Source organism: Dreissena polymorpha, chromosome 1 (genome assembly GCF_020536995.1).
Source record: "Dreissena polymorpha isolate Duluth1 chromosome 1, UMN_Dpol_1.0, whole genome shotgun sequence".
Taxonomy (NCBI): Eukaryota; Metazoa; Mollusca; class Bivalvia; order Myida; family Dreissenidae; genus Dreissena; species Dreissena polymorpha.
In genome coordinates this window covers 194,477,450-194,502,626 of record NC_068355.1, presented here as the reverse complement: position 1 = coordinate 194,502,626, position 25,177 = coordinate 194,477,450, and the positions used below count along the sequence as shown (strand labels likewise).

At 35.8% G+C, this 25,177-nt stretch overlaps 1 protein-coding gene across 1 annotated transcript in view; it reads left to right on the top strand.

Moving 5' to 3' along the window:
- Nucleotides 1-13,370: 13,370 nt before the first annotated feature.
- LOC127865461 (sodium- and chloride-dependent neutral and basic amino acid transporter B(0+)-like) overlaps nt 13,371-25,177 on the top strand; it is a 45,890-nt gene continuing 34,083 nt past the window's right edge. Inside the window, exon 1 of the mRNA XM_052405335.1 lies at nt 13,371-13,814. Coding sequence (XP_052261295.1) covers nt 13,773-13,814 — 42 coding nt within the window. The 5' untranslated portion in view covers nt 13,371-13,772. The remainder of the gene's footprint in view (nt 13,815-25,177) is intronic.

Sequence of the window (25,177 nt, the reverse complement as noted above, 5' to 3'; positions counted from 1 at the left end):
GTTGTCATTAAAGGAAGATGCACAGGGAATGCCCTATTTGATTAGATACGCCCGATTTTAAAACTGTCGCCATACCCGGATTAAAATTTATTGGTAGGCACGCTTTTAACCTCGGCTAATTTTGTAAAATCAGCAATAATTTATCTATTGTACCGTACACTATAAACACATTCTTTAAAGGGACCTTGTCATGTTTTGACAATATTTAAAAAAAGTGTTTCAGATTTGCAAATGTTCGTTGTTTTTATGATATTTGCCGCGATGAAACAGTAATACTGAACATTTTCCATGCTCTAAAGTATCCATTATACGCATCTTTTTAATGATTTAAGAACTTGAAAATTATAAAGCGTTACACACGCTAAACGATTGAATAATTTGGAGTGTTCTGTTGTTATAGTTATATTTTGTGACATTACAAGGATTGCTAATATAAAGTATAAAATACTCCGCTCTCTGCATGCCCTGTATGATAACGGATGACCGATTGGTTTAAGGGATGTACTTTTACTCCAAAGGTCAATTGTTCGAGCCCAGTTGAGTATTACTTGTTGTCTTTCTTAAATTGTGTTCTTGGTGTTTATTTGAGCTATTTAATTCCAATATTTACATTTATCAATTGCAAGCATTTAATGACGAACTCCAATACATACCAAACTCCATTTACAGACCCCTTTACAGTCGATGATGTGATTTTTATGTGATAAGTTGTTATATAATCATGCCAATTAAAGCAGTGTCATATAAAGTTCAACATAAAATACACATTCAATAATTTGCAGTTTGCTACCTGTACAATGAAGACGACTTGAAATAGAATGTACTGATGATATAAATTAAACGATGACACAGTACTACTAGTATGCTGTCATATGTCGATGATGAATAGAAATATAAAAAAAAACTTTTTAAATATATTATAAGTTTAAATTACATCATCGGGGGGGGGGGAGGGCGGCGGGGTGAATACCTCGGGGCTGGTGGGCACGGGGAGTATGTCCGTACACCAATTTACCTAACTAATGAAAGATTGGACGAATTTTGAACTATATCTGCAATTTACAGCGATTTATTTTTTACTGAAAGCTGATACATTTGTGAGTGGTCTTCTGATGTGGTGTGGAAACCTTTTAACCCAGAGGAGATCCCACATGTCCGGTATAGTGGCCATCGACTAAGCTCACGTTCGCAGGGAGCGGGGATTGACCAGAGCTAACCTATGTGAGAAGCACCTGAGAAACAAAGATCTTTAAATACATATGTTTAACCTATTTATGCCTAGCCTCTAGAAAAAAAGGCCTTGGCAAACAGCGTAGACCCAGATGAGACGCCGCATAATGCGGCGTCTCATCAGGGTCTGTGCTGTTTGCCTAAAGGAATTTCTGTACGAAATATTCTAAAAATAGAAATAAATATACTAGACATTCCTAATTTTGGAAATAAATTGATCCAATTTAGAAGGGTGTGAGAGTCCACTAGCATAAATGGGTTAAATGTTTCAATCACCGCGTTAATCGGGTTTGCGTTATTATATGTCCATGTGTCGGTTAGGTCAAGCGCAAAGTACAATTGACTTCACGTATAGCGCACATATAAAAACATTTTACTGCAACTGTAGATACGTTGCCAGATTGTTACACGAATCGTGGTATTTGGTGTTCTGGTTCAAACCAAATGGTGCTTGCCTGGATTTATTGTGACACCACTTGATCAAAACCATCGAGCGGCCTTTTACGTCATCTGGTTAACAACATTAGAACACATTAGAACCAATGCGATGAAGTGGGCCATTATAGGTTCTGGCGGCGATGAAGGGGCTCTGTTCATACAAGGAGATGGATGCTGTGTATGGCTGTCAAACTTGAATAAAGTGTCACAAAATGATAACGCAACGGGGAGTATGGAAACATGCACCTTTATGTTGATAACCGGTCGCTTATATAAAATATTTTGTAAAACCATGAATATTCTCCAGTGAACATTAAGGTCTCATTGGCCATCGTGCACTGGGATTTATTTGGATCAAATTTTTTTTTGGTTTATACCAGGGTTGCCGGGGTAAATTAAACCTATTTTGGCTCAAAATTAAATATTTTCCCCTGAAAGGTCACAGGGGCAGTTCAGCATATAGGGTAGTCGTAAAGACTTGGCGATGCCTTAAATTAACTCTGACATTCTTACACATAAAACATAAATATTCCCCTGCATGAAATTTGGTTATTTTGCTTTTTTTTAAATTTCGTCGGCACTTTCATACGCGTATTTTGCATTTCATTTATTGCGTTAAGTAATATAGGACTCTGTCACGCGTGAAACGGTGGCGCTCCGCGTAAAATCGCCGTGTCAACTAAGCAATAAACTCATGTTATGCAAATAGGGGACGCCACTGGAGGAGATAATGTCTGGCAATAAAAAAACACGTGAAAAAAACAACGAAGTTAGTTACTTATTTGCGCGATTATAAACAAACTGTTGAACTGAAGGTGCAAATATAGTTAATTTAGTAAGCAGTGCAGTACTAAATCGTTGTAAAATGTTAACTTTGCAACATGGACAGTATTAACGTTGCACATAAAACGTTGCTAGTCTATGTGAGAACAGATACCATCCAATACACAGAATTACTGGATGCGCAGCAGAATAGTATACTAGTACGTCGAGCGTATTAACCCATTTGTGCCTAGCGTCTAGAAAAAAAGGCGTACACAAACAGCGCAGACCCTGATGAGACGCCGCATCATGCTTTTTTCTAGACGCTAGGCATAAATGGGTTAAGCTTCTCGCAAATGGTATTTTCCGGTGGATGTGTATGTGTACAAAAATAGGTTCTTCAGTTACATACTCAATTAAAAAAGTAACAATTAACAAATGTTTTTGAATATTAATTGACAAGATAATATATAGTTATTCTAAAAATAACAGAATTAACGGAAATAAAGAGAAAGACCAAACGATTTTCCATAATTTAAAATTCATCGCGGCAAGAATACGTATGACAGGATAAGTCAAGAAGTTGAGTCGCGCTCTGTAAAAAGGGTGTTTAACGCATGTGCGTAAAGTGTCGTCCCAGATTAGCCTGTGTAGTCCGCACAGGCTAATCAGGGACGACACTTTCCGCCGTTATGGGAATTGCGTCAGGAAGAGTCTTCCTTTAAACGAAATATACAATAAAAGCGAAAAGTGTCGTCCCTGATTAGTCTGTGCGGACTGCACAGTCTTATCTGGGACGTCACTTTACGTACTTGCATTAAACCCCCTTTTCACAGAGCGAGGCCCTATTATTTATCTTAATACCGGTAAATCTTCATTCACCCATCATTGTATTCATAAGGAATGTTGACAGTTACAATACCATTAATCTGTACACTTTCAATTGCGATAGAGCCTAGAATGGTGGGAGCCTAACCTGTCATGACTTCAAACTCAAACAATTTCATTTAAGTAAATGAAGGCCACCGACCCAATAATACCCAAACGATATACAATCACATAGTTGCCCTGTAACTATTTGCTACTAACTTAAACACTGTCTATTGTTGATGACAATATTGGGAGGGTCAGTGTCCGGATGGGCATTCGTCCGGGAGGGCGTATGTCCCGTTATGCTTAAAATATCGACAGAACCAATTTTTTTATTCAATAAAACCGCTTATATCAGGTTAGTAAGCAATGGAAATGTGTATGGGTTGGTGAACTTTGAAACCTTAATCTAACTTAAATACTGTTCAAAACGACGACATATTAAACATTTTGTCTGTCTGTCTGTCTGTCTGTCTGTCTGTCTGTCTGTCTACCTGCCTGCCTGCCTGCCTGCCTGCCTGCCTGCCTGCCTGCCTGCCTGCCTGCCTGCCTGACTGTTCAAAACGACGACATATTAAACAAATGAGCATTCTGTCTGTCTGTCTGTCTCTTTGTCTGTCTATCTCTCTGTCTGTCAGTATGTCTGTCTGTCTGTCTGTTTGTCTGTCTGTCTGTCTGTGAAAAGGGGGTAAAATGCATGTGCGTAAAGTGTCGTCCAAAATTAGCCTGTGCAGTCCGCACAGGCTAATCAGGTACGACACTTTCCGCCTAAACTAGATTTTCGATGAGAAGAGACTTCCTTTCAACAAAAAATACAATACAGCCTGAAAGTGTCGTCCCTGATAAGCCCGTGTGCACTGCACAGGCTAATATGGGACCACACTTAACGCACATGCATTAAACTCCCTATTCACAGAGCGAGGCTCAAATGTACAAACGCTTTTCATCTAACAGATTACCCCGTTTAAAGATTCCTTAATACATGTTGATCTGGTAGTTTGCAACGTATAACGGTGAATGCGGATGTTGATTCATATATTTGCCCGTAAGAAAAAAAATTGAGAATATCCCAAACAAATCTTTATACACGTGAAGGCGATTCATTTTTTGTATTGTTTAAAGGAAGTGCAGTCTGCACACGCTAATCTGGAACGATACTTTCAACTTTTATAGTAAGAAAGTCTCTTCTTTTTACTAACGTCCGGCTTTGTTTATATTCATGTGTGCCTGGTCGCGATCCAGCAAGCACGTGTTGTACGAAATTGACTGGGGAATATCTTTACACCCAGATAGTGGACAAGTAGCAAATAAAAATGGCGGATATTAGCGAGTCATTTTTTTTAAACTTTTTATTTTAGCTCGATTGCATAGGAAGCCAAATGCTTATTTGAAACGCCCCCGAGTCCGTTTTCTGGGACTAGAACCAGTACTTGGTGTCTACGGGGGAAATCTGAGAACGCTCAACAGTGGGGATCGAACCCATGACCTCCCGGTCGCTAGGCGAGCCTTTGACCGTTTTAATAAAGCCTCGTTCTATAAGAAAATTGGGCTTAAGCCATGTGCCTAAAGTGTCGTCCCAGATTAGCCTGTGCAGACTGCACAAGGAAATCAAGAACGATACTTTCCACTTTTTATGGATGTTTTCGTTTAAAGAAGGTCTCTTTGAGACGAGGCAGACAGTGTCGTTCCTGTTTGCGAACTGCACAGGCTACCGGTTATCAGGGATGGCACTTTACGATCATGCATAAATACCGTTTATCTCAGAACGAGGGTGAATCATTTGAAAAGCTTGTTTAATAAACTTCGTGTTTAAGAATACATGTAGACGCCTTCTTGCAAACGGAAAAATAACATGCAGCGAATCAAAGAGATCATGCATTTAACAGGCACAATAAGAAAACGTGTCAAATAAATAAATAAATGCCTCCGTTTGTGCTCAATCATACGTTTACAGAAATCGAACGAAACTGTTTCTACCAACAACGGCTTTTCCAAAAACTAAGTCACTTCTCTTGCGATATCACGAGTGATGTCCCTTTTTCACTAAATGTGATTGGAAGGCATAGTTTTATGTTCTTTCATCCAAATATTTTCCAATTGATATATCAGCAGGCATACCATAGGTATGATGTAAAATCTTATAATTGGTTAATATTGAAAACGAACTTATAATAGCCGCTCAATATGATTGTTCTTATTTATTTGCACCTCGCTCTGTGAAAGGGGGGTTTAATGCATATGCGTAAAGTGTCGTCTCAGATTAGCCTGTGCAGTCTGCACACGCTAATCTGGAACGATACTTTCAACTTTTATAGTAAGAAAGTCTCTTCTTTTTACTAACGTCCGGCTTTGTTTATATTCATGTGTTCCTGGTCGCGATCCAGCAAGCACGTGTTGTACGAAATTGACTGGGGAATATCTTTACACCCAGATAGTGGACAAGTAGCAAATACAAATGGCGGATATTAGCGAGTCATTTTTTTTTAACTTTTTATTTTAGCTCGATTGCATAGGAAGCCAAATGCTTATTTGAAACGCTCCCGAGTCCGTTTTCTGGGACTAGAACCAGTACTTGGTGTCTACGGGGGAAATCTGAGAACGCTCAACAGTGGGGATCGAACCCATGACCTCCCGGTCGCTAGGCGAGCCTTTGACCGTTTTAATAAAGCCTCGTTCTATAAGAAAATTGGGCTTAAGCCATGTGCCTAAAGTGTCGTCCCAGATTAGCCTGTGCAGACTGCACTAGGAAATCAAGAACGATACTTTCCACTTTTAATGGATGTTTTCGTTTAAAGAAGGTCTCTTTGAAACGAGGCGGACAGTGTCGTCCCTAATCAGTGAACGGCACCGATCGATCATGCATTAAGACCATTTATCTCAGAACGAGGCTGAATCAAATGAAAAGCTTGTTTTCTTAATTTCGTGTTTAAGAATACATGTAGACGCCTACTTGCAAACGGCAAAATAACATGTAGCGAATCAAAGAGATCATACATGTAACAGGCACATTAAGAAAACGTGTCAAATAAATAAATAAATGCCTCTGTTTGTGCTCAATCATATGTTTACAAAAATCAAACGAAACTGTTTTTACCAACAACGGCTTTTTCAAAAACTAAGTAACTTCACTTGCGTTATCACGAGTGATGTCTCTTTTTCACTATCTGTGATTGGAAGGCATAGTTATATGTTCTTACATCCAAATATTTTCCAATTGATATATCAGCAGGCATACCATAGGTATGATTTAAAATCTTATAATTGGTTAATATTGAAAACGAACTTATAATAGCCGCTCAATATGATTGTTCTTATTTATTTGCACTTCGCTCTGTGAAAGGGGGGTTTAATGCATATGCGTAAAGTGTCGTCTCAGATTAGCCTGTGCAGTCTGCACACGCTTTTCTGGGACGATATTTTCAGCTTTTATAGTAAGAAAGTTTCTTCTTAACAAAAAATCTAGTTTAGGCGGTAAGTGTCGTCCCTGATTAACCTGTGCGGACTGCATAGGCTAATCTGTGACGACACTTTACGCACATGCATTATACTCCATTTTCACAGAGCGAGGCTCATTTATTTGAATAGTATTTTAAATAGTGTTATGTGCGGAATACAGGCTTGGCTAAGGAATGTGAAATATATTACTGGCACAGTAAACTTTAAAAAATATTTCATTGACAACTTTTCGCACGTCAGTAATTTAATTGAACTATATAAATCTTGCCAGTGTAATCAATTAAACTCATTAATGGTAACATGACGTAATATACTTGGTACTTATTGAATTAATTAACATTGTAGTGTCTGATACGCAAATGTTCATGTCAACATTTTAAAATTTTGAAACAACAGTGGATGGAACCTTATTGAGTTAATCTTTATTTCTTAATTTTGCATACAGTTGCAAAACGAATAAAGTTTTATTTGCCTACCAGCTGAATCCTTAGATTAGTATTTCTAATTACTCAAACACTGAACTGCACTCTTCATTTTAAAGTACAAGACAAGTGCTCTGCTCAAACTACCTTACGTTTGATTTTGTCAGAAAAAATAAATTTATTCAACTTTTAGCTCCACTGACCACGGGTCATTTATAGCAAACTGTCATAATATAGTAATTTAAACATTGCACGGACATTTGTCATTACGGTATATCAGGTGCGTTGCTTAAGTTATTGACCTGTGTCGACGATTGGAAAAGTTTCACAAAGGTGAAACTTTACGGGCCATTACAATCACGCAAGTAGCAGTATTTGGTACACGATAACCGCGTGGAGTTCCCGCAAACAGACAGTGTGACTCAACTTTTAAATATGATACTTTCCCATTCAAACCCAGAGTTTTTCAAAAATCCCCAATTAAATATTTTGTTTTAGTATTTAAAATTGACTTGTTCACAGACAAAAAAATACAAATTATCTTATGATAAAAAATGATTGAATGTATATATTACCGGTATATCCAAAAAATCAAAATAACATTCCAGACAACTTAAATGTTAAAACAGTTTTTGTTTATTGAAAATTAACAGTTATAAAACATTATTAAGCATTCGTAACGCTTTTCATCGATCAAACGAAGAAAACAAACCGTGTATTACCGACACAACGTTTTAATCACATGTCTGATTTTAAATCCTGTGTGATCTTGTAGTAGGGCTCGATTGCTCATTGTCGGCTCCGGTACGTCTTCAATGTACCCCGAGTATTATTAAGTATACTTAAATGTACCCCGGGTACGGAAAATATACTCAAACGTACCCGGGAATTCTAACGCTAAATTGGTCGTTATCGGCTTAAAAAAAATTAATTATGTTTATATTTATGTTCAATATGTTGTTAAATGGCCTCAATAAGTAAGTAAGTAAGTAAATAGTTTATTATAGTGACATGTGCATTCCATATAATACAATCAATAACATATACATATAAAATAAGCACCCGGCCCATTGGACCTATAAGTCACCTCTATATTATCGAAACACATACTTAAACAAGCATGTTGAGGAAGGTTTTGTTCAAAGAGAATTTTGTTCCGTATTCCGTAGCGTGTTTTACGACATCGGATTTTGGGCGGGAACAAAACTTGGGTACAGTCTAAACTGACCGGGTACGTTTTAGTATATTAAGCGCATCGGGGGTACATTTAAGTAGAACCCGAGACGACAATGACCAATCGAGCAGAAGAAGGGACTTAGTCTTTGCTTATAATGGTCCTCAGGGCAAGCAGATGTAGTAATGTTATCTTTTAACTTTAATCGCAGTCATTTAAAACTTTTAAAAATATTACAGGTTTGTTAAAAATTTAATGCAAATATATATTTTCAAAAATACGACAATCTGTGAACAAGTGCTTTTAAGACGTAACGCTTGGTAAACTCACAACCTTGCTTCACGTCTCCGAAATCAGGCCATTTTTGCGTGGGTTTAATATCTACATGTATTTCGTCCTAAGCTATTCACATAAACGCTCAGGTTCGAAAACCATTAACATGTAAACCAAAACAATTTTAAGACCTTCTTATACATATCGATTGAGACGCTTTTTTAAATTGAGATCAAAGGCAAAGTATACGAGCCTCTCTCGGTCAATAAAGGGTTTAATGCATGTGCGTTATGTGTCGTCCCATATAAACCTGTGCAGTCTATCCGTCTAAACTGGATTGTCGTCTGAAGAGACTTCCTTTAAACTATAAATGCAATACAAACGGAAAGTGTCGTCCCTGATTTGCCTGTGCAGACTGCACAGGCTTATCTGAGACGACACTTTACGCACATTTAACCCCATTTTAACAAAGCCTATTTATATATTGGAAAATATCATGTTCTTTATGGACTAAGTTCAAAGGTCATCTGACGACTTATGGGTTTTTCGTTGTTTTGCGACTTTATAATACGATTGCGCTCTCGTTTCTTTTTCTGCATCACAAATCGCAAATACTACCGACATGAGCTCAACAATCATTTTGTAATACGTATCTAGGATGCACTTCATGCATCCAACCTTCAGATCGTTGTTTATTGGTCAATATTTGAGTCTTGTTCTGAGAAAACTGGGCATAATGCATGTGCGTGAAGTGTCGTCCCAGATTAGCATGTGCAGTCCGCACAGGCTAATCAGGGACAACACTTTCTGCTAAAATTTGATTTTTGCTAAGAAGAGACATCATTTAAACGTAAAATTCCATAAAACTGGACATTGTCGTCCTTGACTAGCCTGTGCAGACTGCACAGGCTAATCTGTGATGACAATTTACGCACAAGCATGACGCCCAGTTTTCTCAGAACACGACACAAATAATCATCAATCAAAACATACATATTTCGTTAACGACAAAAATGACAACATTTGGTTAATTCGCGATCGAAAAGTGTGTTTACGGTTATAACACGGGAAACTAAAATTGTATGTAACTGGTTAACCCATTTATGCCTAGTGGACAAACAATTATATCCGCTTACTTAGTAATCAATCAACTCATTAAAATTGACGTTAAGCTATGTAATTGTTTCCCTTAACATACATAAAGAGGAATACGGATATGTAGGAAACACACTTTTTAACCTGATCAACTATTTGTTAGCAATTTGTGTCCTCCAAAACAAACGTTATTTCGTGCAAAATTGCACACAAGCAATTAAATTTATTATAAACGAAAACTTCAAGTCTCATGTTCCATAACTGCTTAGGTGTCATGTGAACAGCAATTAACACATTTATGCCTAGTGTACTCTCCCATCCTTCTAAATTGGGTCAATTTATTTCCAAAATTAGGGATGTCTGATATATTTATTTCTATATTAAGAATATTTCTTACAGAAATTCCTATAAGCAAACAGAGCAGACCCTGATCTCATCTGGGTCTATGCTATTTGCCAAGGCCTTTTTCGAGACGCTTAGCATAAATACCACTCGTTCCGATCAGGGCCCGTATTCACCAACCCATGCTTAGACTTAAGAATAAAGAATAGACGTAGAACCAAGACAAATACGTCAAGTGTTTGAATATATACATGCTTCCACTGGCGATAATTTTATAATTTTATTTAACAAAATGTTCTACATATATGATCGGACATGAGTTGTCATATCATACCATATTTTATTAAACGAGCTTAGGATTTTGTGAGTAAGCCAGCCTTTGGCGAGCTTACTAACGAATTTCCAGGACGAGTTTAATAAAATATGATATGATATGACAACGAGTGTCAGATCTTTTTAATCACATGCTTTTTAACTAAATAAAATACATATTATAAATTGACCAAACAAATGCTGATAGATCTAAAATTTGTTTACTATCGTGACGTCATTTCATGTTGACGACGTCATTTTACCAAAATAAAGCCATGCGATTGGTTAGTCATTGATTCTGTGGCCAATGAAAACGCTTAAAATGTTGTATTACAAATGTGTTATATAAGTTTTTTTACTAATGTCTGTATTACATTGAAAACAAGGTAAAGCATGTTATTAATGACGAATGCTGTATATAGAGGTGGTAAGTACCATGTTTGAGTTAAACTAAAAGTAATTAAAGAATATTTGACTTGAAAGAAAAAAAATATTCTTAGACTTAGAATTGTTTGGTGAATACCGGCTCTAGTATACAGGCTCAAGCATACATGCTTTGGTAAACAAGCTCTAGTATACAGGCTCTAGTATACAGAATCTAGTATACAGGCTCGAGTATACCGGCTCTAGTATACAGGCTCTAGTTCAGGGCTCTAGTATGCAGGCTCTAGTATACAGGTTCTAGTATACAGGCTCTAGTATACAGGCTCTATTATAATACAGGCTCTAGTATACAGGCTCTAGTATACGTGCTCTTGTATAATGCAGACTCTAGTATAATACAGGCTCTAGTATACAGGCTCTAGTATACAAGCTCTAGTATACAGGCTCTAGTATACAGACTCTAGTATACAGGCTCTAGTATACAGGCTCTAGTATAAGAGCTCTAGTATACAGGTTCTAGTATAATACAGGCTCTATTATACAGGCTCTATTATACAGGCTCTGGTAAACTGGCTCTAGTATAATGCAGGCTCTAGTATACAGGCTCTAGTATACAGGCTCTGGTATACAGGCTCTAGTATACAGGCTCTAGTATACATGCTCTAGTATAATGCAGGCTCTAGTATAATACAGGCTCTAGTATACAGGCTCTAGTATACAGGCTCTAGTATACAGTCTCTAGTATACAGCTCTAGTATACAGGCTCTAGTATACAGGCTCTTGTATAATGCAGGCTCTAGTATAATACAGGCTCTAGTATACAGGCTCTAGTATACAGGCTCTAGTATACAGGCTCTAGTATACAGTCTCTAGTATACAGCTCTAGTATACAGGCTCTAGTAAACAGGCTCTAGTATAATACAGGCTCCAGTATACAGGCTCTAGTATACAGGCTCTGGTATACAGGCTCTAGTATACAGGCTCTAGTATACAAGCTCTAGTATAATACAGCCTCTAGTATACAGGCTCTAGTATTATACAGGCTCTAGTATACAGGCTCTAGTATACAAGCTCTAGTATACAGGCTCTAGTATACAGGCTCTAGTATACAGGCTCTAGTATACAGGCTCTAGTATACAGGCTCTAGTATAATACAGGCTCTTGTATACAGGCTCTAGTATACAAGCCCTAGTTTACAAGCTCTAGTAAACAGGATTTAGTATACAGGCTCTAATATACAGGCTCCAGTATACAGGCTCTAGTATACAGGCTCTAGTATACAGGCTCTAGTATACAGGCTCTAGTATACAGGCTCTGGTATACAGGCTCTATTATAATACAGGCTCTAGTATACAGGCTCTAGTATACAAGCTCTAGTATAATACAGGCTCTAGTATACAGGCTCTAGTATACAGCCTCTAGTATACATGCTCTAGTATACAGGCTCTAGTATACAGGCTCTAGTATACAGGCTCTAGTATACAGGCTCTGGTATACAAGCTTTAGTATACAGGCTCTATTATACAGGCTTTAGTATAATACAGGCTCTAGTATACAGGCTCTAGTATACAGGCTCTAGTATAATACAGGCTCTAGTATACAGGTTCTAGTATAATACAGGCTCTAGTATAATACAGGCTCTAGTATACAGCCTCTAGTATACAGGCTCTAGTATACAGCCTCTAGTAGACAGTCTCTGGTATACAGGCTCTAGTATACAGGCTCTAGTATACAGGCTCTAGTATACAGGCACTAGTATACAGGCTCTAGTATAATACAGGCTCTAGTATACAGGCTCTAGTATACAGGCTCTAGTATACAGGCTCTAGTATACAGGATATAAGTATACAGGCTCTAGTATACAGGCTCTAGTATAAAGGCTCTTGTATACAGGCTCTTGTATACAGGCTCTAGTATACAGGCTCTAGTATACAGGCTCGAGTAAACAGGCTCTAGTATTCAGGCTCTAGTATACTTGCCCTGGTATACAGGGTCTGACACAGGTATACAGGCTCTATTAAACCGTTAAGTATACAGTTTTTTAAGATTTCTTGTATTTATGTAGGTGCTGATAGACTATACAAACCGATAACCGATCTTTGTTACTATTTGGTTGTATCTGCGTTGTTCGTGTTCAACCACCAACTAAGATATCATTCTCACATACATAGAAAAAGTTCCATTTTTTATATCAATTCACACAAAAAATTTTAGCTTGCACCATCCATAATTATCTTAGAGGGGCTCTATGAAAAGGGGGTTTACTTTATGTGGGTAAAGTGTCGTCCCAGATAAGCCTGTGCAATCAGCACAGGCTAATCTGTGACGACAATTTTTCGCCTAAAATGGATTTTCGATTTGGATAAACGAAGAATAAAATAAAAGCAGAACGTCTCGTTCCTGATTAGTTGTGCGCACGGCACTTTACGCACATGCTTTAAACCACCTTTTCACAGAGCGCGACTCATTTATATTATCCATAATGCGACCGTCCTTTGTAATCAACGAATTGAATCGACCCTCCGTAGTAAATCTAGCACACTGCAAACATGATCTAATTCATCTGTTCAATTTTATTCAACGCATGAATCGACCCTCCGTAGTAAATCCAGTACACCGCAAACATGATGTAGTTTATCTTTTCAATTTTATTTAACGCTTTATTCACTCTGCAGGTCAATTCTTACAACAGTAAAAGACTCACGGTAAAACGTTATGGTAGGATTGCTTTACGTGGACTTGTTTGTGTTAACGTTATGCCTCACTGAATATTAAATTCCGTCATTCGACGTAAATGTTCGAAGCACATACCGAATCGAGAAAATCGGCGTAATCTTGAATTGAGGCCTGTATATATAAACCGTAGTCTTAAACTTCAATACAAATATTGTTTGTGCATGTGAGTGTTTTGATTTTAATTATTCTGCGAATCTTAGGACGAAGTGTAATTGTTTACCTGTAAAGGCTTTGGCCATTGCGTACGTATTCCATATACAAACGACAGGACTCGGAAAATGGGAAATAAGAATAAAAAGGAAAACGGAGACACAAAACCGGTAAGAAATTTAGAAAAATTTAATGGTGTTGATACATAATATAAAGTGATCGACCGTTTAAAAAATTCTCATACAATTTAATCGGAAAAAGGGCAAGTTTGGTGAATAATGTTTAAATAGTTCAACTGCTTAACTCAGATTTACGTCAAAGTGTTTCTCCACATTAAATATCAATAACAATTCAAAAACCTAATAATATCGTCAAAATATAAATTTGTTTAAGCTATAGCAAGAAAATGTAAAACAAATTTTTGGCTTTACGCCCAGAAGTATGCTGCGTTCCTTACAAAATGTTGCACTTTATATGAAACTGTTCCCCCATCGTGTCCTTCCGTTTTCTTGAAAACAAAGAGTTAAATATTACAAGAATCATAAAACAATATGGTTAAGATAACTAAGTAAAAGTAGGCGTAGTTGTAAGAAAGATATTCTTTCGACGAATTCCAAACGCTTAAAACGGCAAGTTTCTGTGTATGTGTGTCCTCTTTGTTTATCGGATAACTCATTTGTTGACCATAGCTATATGTGACGAGTTTAAAAATATCTATTTGGACAATCATACGAATGATTTGGGGTTTACATCTGCGCAGCTTTTATCTAATAATTTATGAAAATATTATACTTTTCGATTGTATTTGTTATACGTTTGTGTAAGTGCAATAAACCAATTGTAAGTGACATAAATGCAATAAGCATAGCTAAACAACGTTTCTTCATGGCTCGTTGGTTATAAAAATGATTATGAACGTTTATGGATTGTGGTTACGAAGGTAGAATGTATTTTTATTGGTGTTATCAATTTCAAGTTCAAATCATCTTTAAAGCGTAAGGATCAGTCATGATTCGTATTTTTGGATTTAATTTAAAACAAAGCATGTGCACATTCTTTTAAAACCGACATCTAATTGACAACAAGTTATCTTTCAAGAATTGCATTTGGAGTATATGTCAAACATGTAAATCACAAAGGAACATATCAAAACGCGTAAACTCTGCGTGCTCATAATAAGTATAAAAACTGCGTTAACATGCCTTTGTGCTCATCCGATTGTCAAATATTGCCGCGCTGTGAGAAAAGCAGGTGTTATGCATGTGCATAAAGCGCCGTCCCATATTAGCCTGGGGAGTCCGCACAGGCTAATCATGGACGTTACTTTCCGCTTAAACTTGATTTTCGTCAAGAAGAGTATTTCTTTAAACGGACAATACAATTAAAAGGTGAAAGTGTTGTCGCTGATATGCCTGTGCGGATTGCGATGTATATATATATATATATATATATATATACATATATACAAAAACCAATGTCAATTATTCGATAATGATCAACAGAAGCATTCCTGCAGCTTTAATGGCGTATCGAAGAATGTCAATACATTATTCTCACACATCGCTTGATTCTATACCGTGGGCAGACATTTATATTAAATCAAATATTATAGTTTTGTGCAGTCAATTGCGTCGGTTACTTTACAATCATTCAAATACCCCACATAGTTTGTTTACAGCAAATTGCGACGCTTTCTTTGCAAGTATTCAAATATCCCACGACCACAGAACTTTATAGTCGTGATATCCTGTTGGATTAGTGTTTGGGTAGACGGTTTAATGTGGGCGGACATCAATATTCAATCTTTTTTTTTGCAGCAGCAAATTTCGTTGCTTTCCTTGCACTTATACAAATCACCAAACTATATACTCGTTATATCCTCTTGGCATAGTTTTGGGACTAGACGGTCGGATTCTCGTGCTCTAGCTCTTTCATGGATAAATTCAACCACCGCGCAGTGATTCGACTGGAACCGGCATAGCTGGATCAAATTCCTGCCTTCATAACCAACCACGTGATGATAGCCTAGCCACTTGGTACAATTAAGTTCCCGTTGTTATTTTGTACTTTTTTATTAAGGTAAAAAAAATAGTATGAACCTAAACTTATACACTTTTTTCAAAATATAAATCATTTGATGCTAATTTTCATAATGTAATACTTGAAAAAACAAGAAATCCTACTACATCTGGTAGAATTTTCTTGTGATGGCAGAGATTGTATGTGAGGGCATTAAACGACAACGTTGCGTGGAGAGTGGGATTTAGTGTGATCGATAGAGGCAACAAACAATGAATGGTAAATCACATCGGCCTCATTGTATCAAATGAGATTATACATGTAATATTATACACTTTTAAAAATATTTTTAAAATCTACTTTTGTCTTGAACAATGGTTTGTTATTTTTAAGTTCACACTTAAGGAAAAGGACGTCTAAATAGGGCACGTTTATTTCTCACATTTTCTTTTAAATATCTTAAATGCAGACAACAAGGCGTGAATATTAAATGACGTTAGCTTCAATAGAATAATTGCCCAAACCCGTTAACCAGTACTGCATTAAAATTACATTCACAATAAGAAATTCACCCACAGATTAAACGACCGCCTGTGTCAAAATGCGTCTATGCCATGGCTTTTTCACGACTAGGGTGTTACACTACACCTTAATTTGTTATTTTTTAGTGCATTATAGATTTTATGATCGGCGCTTGGTTGATTTAATGTTACAAAAAAACTTCAATAGAAATAAGTCATAGGATACCTCAGGTTTGCTGCATAATGAAGTATTTTAAAAGTATATGAATGTGCCTACATTTTGGACTCCAGTTCAGGGTCTGTCTTATTGGGCATTCGTTATGAGCTATAATGTGCCGACATTTTGGACTCCAGTTCAGGCTCTGTCTTATTATAGGGGCATTCGTTATTAGCTATAATGTGCCTACATTTTGGACTCCAGTTCAGGCTCTGTCTTATTATAGGGGCATTCGTTATTAGCTATAATGTGCCTACATTTTGGACTCCAGTTCAGGCTCTGTCTTATTATAGGGGCATTCGTTATTAGCTATAATGTGCCTACATTTTGGACTCCAGTTCAGGGTCTGTCTTACCTACATTTAGGACTCCAGTTCAGGGTCTGTCTTACCTATATTTTGGACTCCAGTTCAGGGTCTGTCTTACCTACATTTTGGACTCCAGTTCAGGGTCTGTCTTATTGGGCATTCGTTATTAGCTATAATGTATCTACATTTTGGACTCCAGTTCAGGGTCTGCCTTATTATAGGGGCATTCGTCATTAGCTATAAGCTAAATATGTTCAATCGACTTAACCGATTTTGATAAACCATTTTTGTACAATAAGTGTAAAAAGTTCATTTTAAATGATAGTTTGTCGCCAATCATGATTCTAAATATAATTAACAACCGAACGCTAACTTAACGTTAAATTGGTTGCAACTCTATACTATAAATATCACACTCTATACGTACGGTTTTTACTACTTCAGTGTGCAGCTACCAGTGTTGACTTAATGGATACTAAAATGACGTTTTTGAACATTTTGCTATTCAGACATAAATTGCTTTTACCGACATGTAACGGTTCGCTGATCAGATAATTAATGTTAAAGCTCCCATAAATCTGAACAATTAAAGGTAACTTGAATGCTTGTGATATTCATAGATTTCAGTCCCCACTGTTCATGTTTCTATATGATGTTCGTAAATATAATATAAATAACCAGGGACGACACTTTCCGCCTTAACTGAATTTATGCACAATATATACTTTCTTTAAATAAAAAAGATCATAAAAGCGGAAAGTGTCGTCCCTAATTAGCCTGTGCGAACTGCCGAGGCTTATCTGGGATGACACTTTACGCACATGCATTAAACCCCCTTTTCTCAGAATGAGGCTTAAAAAGATTGTAGTCCTCACTCATATGATTAAATATACGGCAATGATCTGGTATCGCTATCGTGTCGAATTGTATGGAAAAAAGGGAATACACATTAAATACGAAACGCATTTACGCAATGAACAACCGCCTATATCTAACGGCGCCAACACTATATGCTTATGTACGCAATCAAATTCATTTGTTTTCAATTTACTCGTTTAACGATGTTTTTTTTATTGCAAGAACGATTATTTGATAGGAGAACAAACATAATGACAATAAAACACGTATTGCTTGTTTGCAAGATACGAGTCTATCTATATGGAAAGGGGGTTAAATGCATGTGCGTCTGGTTGGATGTGCGTGAAGTGTCGTCCCAGATTTGCCTGTCAGGGACGACACTTTCTGTTATCATTGTATTGCTAGTTAAAATGAAGACCTTTCTTGACGAAAATATAGTTTAGGTGGAAATTGTATTCCCTGATTAGCCTGTGCGGACTGCACATGCTAATCTGGGACGACACTTCACACACATGCCTTAAACCCTCTTTTCACAGAACTGGCTACGTATACTCGAGGATGACATTTGCAGATAAATATTTGACATCCTAATTAAACACTGACATGCAATCGGCTAAATGAAACAAACTTCTTCATAATAGCCGTATCTCAGTTTGGGATGGTATCTAATTTCACCAAAATCGTGTCTAAGTAATTTCTCGATGTTTTAATTTGCGTTATCTTTGCATTAATTTTATATCCGGAATTCGTTTGACTGATTACGCATTGGATGTGAATTTGAAACTGAATGCACACTGTGATGTTGTACTGATAACCTGCCGAGGTCACAGTGCACTGGGCCCATATCAGCATAGAGGAATACACTGCTTATATTTAAACAGTGCACGTACATGAAATGTCTAGTTAAAGCTTCTTTTGTCTTAATGTGATATCAACGTGATATCACACGTGCGGGGTAGTAGAGAAACCCTTTTCCTATCTGACGAATACAAATATTCAGAAGGAACACTCCGTTAAACTTTTAGTCCGCTTAGAAAAAAAAATTCTAAATAGGACCACTACTAATTTATCAGATGTTCGTCACGTAATAACTAACTTTTCATCGCCAGCCGGGCCCATTTCCCCCCGCGCCGGATTGTTTTAATGAATAGTTTTATTTTTTATTAATTTGGGTTAATCCCTTAAATGCTTGGAAATATATTATTATTGGCAAAATTAAGGTCTCTTGTCCTTTCCTGAACATGAATGTTCCCCTGAGTTTTTTCTGAAATAGCCAATGTTACCAATTATATTTTAAAATAAAATCATAACGCAATGTCGGCAAACATTTGTTAAATGTATTTAAAGGCAAGAAGAGGAAATGGAGGACATTAAGCTAAATGGAGTGCACACACGTGGCAAAATTAAAAATAATACTAACATCAAAATGTTGCTATTATGTTTAAATTTAAATGCGTTTTACAAAAATGTGAAAATGGTTCGTTTTTACTTGCGATTACAAGCTTTAATATTTTGTTATTAGGGTGAGTGGGTTGACCTCAGTTGAAAAACTGATTAATTTCATGTGGCCTATAGATGATATTTTTTGGCATATGAAAAAAATGGCAGCCTAGGATTTGTGCTGCTTTGGAAAAAAAAAGAAGGGATACATATAGGTGCCATGCATTCTTTAGTCTATGCATTTGAGGAAAATTTGCAAGGTCAGGTTTATAAAATACGAATAAAGTGCGGAGATGAGCAATGATGAATAATTGGATAAAAACAACAAGATTATAAAAATCAATGGAGATCCAGTCTTATCTCGCGGCCCTGTGTTATCTCTTGTGAACAACGAGACTTTGACGTCTACGTCCGCTTGATACCATTTAACATGATTTTATGACTTCGCACACACTAATTTTAAACAAGAGAAACATGACAGCTTTAATAAATTAAAGTGATATAACAACTACATAAAAGACACATATAGTACACTGTACGTGTTTCTGTCGCAATATTAAGCGATAATACGTACTATTAAAGTCCGCGTTGTCTCTTTTTAAAGTTTACCTTTCTGTAATGCCTTTGCGAACAAATTGACTATTTCATTTTCAAATATAAAGATTAAAGCATAACAGTTATGGTGAAATCCATATCTATAATCAGAAGTAATCTTTGTGATTTTAACTAAAAGCGTTCCAGAGATATTCATAAGCGAATCTTTGCATGGGTTAAGGTACATGTTTTTATTGAACATACATAGCTTCCGTTGCCATAAACTTCATCATGTATTTTGTCATGTTTTTTTTTAAGTATAATTATTTAAAGGTTATACTCAAATTTATAGTATAAAATTATTGTTGTGTTAATAATTGAAATAGTTCTTGAGATATTCATGAGAAAACATTGTAAAATATTACGATTGCTTTCTTTTTTTCTTTTTAGTGACATTTCATGAAATTATTAAGCAGTTTGACAAACAGCGGTAGGTTTCGATTCGCTAAGTTTTCAGATAAATGTACGGTCCACAATTTATGAGCTGTTATTTGTGTCCTATATTAGTTGTGTTCACACGTTAAATGCAAACTGTAGTGTTGGTTGTTTTATTTAGCGTTCAACCTATTAAGCGATCAACCTGTTCCAATTCATTTTAGTTTTTTAATTTAAGCGGTATAATATATAAGAAATAGCAAACAACACCACGGACCTTTTTTTCCTTTAAGTGACATCCTAAGCAAACCCTCCAAGATATGAAAAAGTGAACACGACGAAGTCCGCTTTATTGGTAACTGCTCGATCACTGGCCAAGATTTTTGTTAAATATTTCTTAAGTGGTTCACTTTTATTGACCATATATACCAGTTTATAATCAACTTTTCACCCAGAGGGTTTGATCGTTTTCGATTCTGTTTTTCAGCGTAGCTGTCTTCGATTGGCGTTGACCTTGATTTCGCGAGATTATTATAAGCAGCAGGAACCGTGGAAGACATACCTTTAAAAAAATACATCATGCTTCAGAACATTCCAAATTATAATTTAAGGACTGCATCTTTTTGTGTCATTACTTTAATCCCACTATATTGTATACACAAATTATATTATTGGTTTTTTTTGCGTTCTTTTAGAATTTATCAATTTTTCATCAAAACGCAGTTTGACCGGCACACTCTATCACTCAACCTTATCCATATGGAATCTGATTAATAAAATTAGAATATGAACAGGTAGTCAGATACAATTTAAAAATGTGCTTGATAAGTGTATAAAACAAGTGTCCATTGGCAAACAAAAACAACACGTTCAACTACATGGTGACAATTCCATATAGGTCCAGGTATTTTGTCCCTCACATAACTATCAACAGTTTTATAAGCATAAAACAAAGCTATTATTTGCTGTCGATGCAGCCCGTGTTGTCATCCAACGACAGCTTCATTCGGATGTGAAACATAATTCTGGGCCTGTGCTAACAACACATAAGCGACATTAATGTTGAGTAATTGTTTAAAGTAGGGATGTGAACGAATACTGGAAATGATATTCGAATATTCGTTTGTCATTATTCGAATATATTCGAATATTCGATTTTTAAACCTTCTTTTAAAATGTCCGAACTTAGGACCGTCCGGAGCAAGCAACGATTCCTGACTGCCACAAATACCATTATAAATTGTATCTTATGTGCAGCTTAAAAAACAGGATATAGTATATTTTTGTTAAGACCATTGATAACTATGCTCTTATTTAAAATAAATGTTTAGTTTCATAAGATGTAAGATATTTCAGGAAAACACATTACCGTAATTCTAATTTATTTCAATACTTATAATTGATCTTTTTGTTTCGCTTTTTTTTCCGGAATAAAAAACGATTCAAGAACGATTCAATCGATTTAGATTTGATAAATTAAATTATGATAAGATAATCATTGATCTGATATATGGATAACGGAATGAAAACATACAGTCCCGCGAGTTGAGTGATTGTTCCGTCGTCCCGATATGAGACAATTTGTTAAGATATTCGTAAAAACGTTCTATAATTTCACAATCAAATTCGCTATTCAAGCTCTGTGTGGCTTATCGCAAATCCCTTTATTGCCCCCTATTGACAACCCAGTTCTACTGCTCGAGTTTAACTTTACAGGCGCGTAGACAGCTCGTTAGACTTCATTTAAGATTTAACGGTGAACCATTCGTGAGGAAAAATCAGCATGTTCAAACTTGTTCTGTTTTCTGTTCTCTTCAATATATTAAAGGTACAGTAAGCTAAGTGAACAAAACAATAACTAAACTTATCAACTATGTAAGAATTAATCTTAATTGAAGCATAATGTTAGTGATGTTACGTATATTAATTCGGTAATTTGAAACGAATGAAGTTATCATTTTAAGTCCCCAATATTTAATGCTTAATGGCATAACCATTAAATATATATAAGCTATTTAAATACAAACTTCGGTAGATGTGATATTTTATGCATGTGCTTTCGTTCCAAAGAATTATTTTATGTCTATTTTACTCATTTCATATTTCAAATATCGATTCTCTCTTGCAAAACGCAGTGTTGCAAAACGCACACTTTAATTGCTTCAAACTTTATACAGCCGGGATTCGATCATAAATTTTGTGAAGTTATGTACAAAAGCACAAACTGTATTTACCCGGGATTCGATTACAAATCTTGTGACAACATATTTTAAAAGTATGTGTTCGTTTCGTGTTATTGCTTCATTGCACCCTACTTCGTTCCATGTGAATTACCGTGTCGCTAATGTAGACTAACCACAATATTTATTTATCATCACGATGAATTAATGAGTTTTGTGCTTCAATGCGTAAACATCATAACCAGACAGATCCTTTTAAAGCCCCATTAACACTCAAAATCAACGAATATTTCGTTAATTATTTCGTAAAATAAAGTTTACCCATACTTAATCAGTGTTCCGTATATAATGGCCACAATTTCAACGCTAGATGTGATCTGGTAACTATGTATCTTGTTAAACCTATGTAACCATGCCACATATAGCGTTAACATGTTGGCTATTGCTTTAATGAATACTGATTTTGTATGGGTTAACTTTGTTTTACGAAAATTTTACAAAATAATCGTTTATTTTGAGATTTAATGGGGTTTTGAATAAAGTCTTTAACTAAGTTTCTGGCTTATTACTTAACCAGTGGCCGCTGAGGGTTTGCATTGAGTTTATGAAGATATTCTTTCATTAAGTTCTTAAAAACGTCCACCTCTCGGTCACTAAAAGTTTTAGCCCGTTTTTCGCTTATTTCTATTGTGCCAGAATGCGGCAATATTGGACAATGTTCGTATGACAAATTGCGCGAAAACGACGTCATTTTCAGGGTTGCATTGTTGGTAATTTCACTGTGGTAATTCAACGAATTTCAAAGGTTATGTTACAACTAAGTTACCATCGTTTATACAAATACACTTATATTGCGGTAACATAACTATGCAAATAGCTGCGGTAATCAAGTTACTAAAATGAATATTAACCACTGTTTATACAATTGACCGCTGAGGTTAAAAAGCCTGTCAAAACACAGATTGTTAAATGTTTATAAATATACGTAAATGTTTTACATGAATTTACTTTCATTTTCGACTGATTTTCAGAAAATAGTTTGTACATATTGCATAAATATGTATTGATAGCAAAATGACGATTGGTTCCTTTCCTTATACCTTCCCTTCTGCCAATTATCATCTCGTTCATCGATAGAAGCTGTTATGAAAGCAATGACTTATAATGGAAACAAAAACTGCAACTTAATACATGTACTTATAACTTTTTTGGAAGTATCTTTGCTTTAAAATATAATATTCGAATATGAATGTTGAATTAGAATATTCGGCCGATTTTCGAATATTCGAATATTCGGTCCCATCTCTAGTTTAAAGTAATATACTTAGGTTTCGTCTGAAGAACTACGTGATTCTAGTCATTGGTGTTCAGTGGTGTATACTCCTATGAAAACAATAATTTAATAAATATTATGTAAATATGCAGGAAAATTAACGTGCGGAAATTGCAATTTAAAAAGGGTACATGTTTTATACGTTCAATATCAACCCCGACCCTTCTAAAATAAAAACACCGAAGCGCATATCATCTTATAATAGGTTTTTAACTTTTAAACTCTGCTTATATTCGTTATTGATAAGCGACCCTTATGTTTGACGAGCTCTTGTTGAGCAAAAATTTGTTGAGAACTGTTTTATGTTTAATGTTAATGCTATGACTCACCGAATAGAAAATGTTCAGGTAAATATTAAATCTTCGCCATTCACCGTAGTTATCGCATGCGGTCATTTAATGGCGCCCACGAAAGGCGGTTCAATCAGAAAGCCTGGATATATTAAACTTTGCTTTAAACTTCAATATACTTAATTTTCATTGAAATCTGTTAAGTTTCGCGTTTGAGTGTTTATCATGAATGCTTTGATTAAATTCATTTTGAATATCTTTGGACTGTTTGCAGTTGTCTTGATGCAAAGCCTTTTTCCATTTCGTATGAAGTACATCTTATAACGACTGGACACATAACATGACAAAAACATGTTAAAGGGAAATAGAGACTCAATACCGGTTAGATTATTTATACCAATACAATAATGTGTAAAGTAGATTTATCATTTAATATCATCAAATAATTGTCTTATATTTCTGAACGCATCTAAATCTTCCATATATATTATAAATGATTGTCCTAATGAACGTGATGTTGTAAATTCAACCAGACTTTTGATAGTAAATTCAACCAGGCGTGTCAGCAGAACCAGCGTTCTAATAACGTTAGACGAGCTCTGACACTTATGATTTACGTCGACGTCGCTCGCGACTCGCACCAGTGACTCCTCCCTGTATGTAGGTCTCCGTTATTACTTTACGCATAGCTATGTCATGGTTGACATTATAAATTACATGGTTGACCAAAACATTAAAAAAACTCGTTCAGCAGATAATTATCTCTGTTGAATGGGATTGAATCACCATCATCATGAACAACAACCACAGAGGTCTACGTTATCACTTTATGTATAGCTATGTTTTGGTTAACAATATAAAAAACATCGATAACCAAAATATCAAAACAACTGTTACGGTATATAATAAGATCTGCTAAATCGGTTTGAATCACCATTATCATCATCATCCTCATCGTTGTCGTCCTCATCATTGTCGGAATCACCATCATCATCATCATCAACCTCAACATAGTTGCCAGCAACATGATTGTTATAATCGTCATCAGCATAACTACTATATGGTTCAGCAGTATCTTAATCTTTCAATGTATCCTTTTTCATTTATTGTCATTGTATTAGACAAGACAAATAATGAACGTTTTCTTGATTGATTCCAGTCTAAAGATTATGATCAAACAAGTGTTGACCATGCTATAATGACAGCCTATGAAACAATTTTGAACATTGCCATTTTCAAGACCATAAAACATTATAATAACTGTCATTATACATCCTTGTTATTTGTATGACCATGAAGCCAGAGTAAACATTGTCTGTAAAATTGTCAAGGTCGAACATGGTCACCATAGCGGCTATAAACAATGGCATGAACAATGATTGCCTATAAATAAAACATG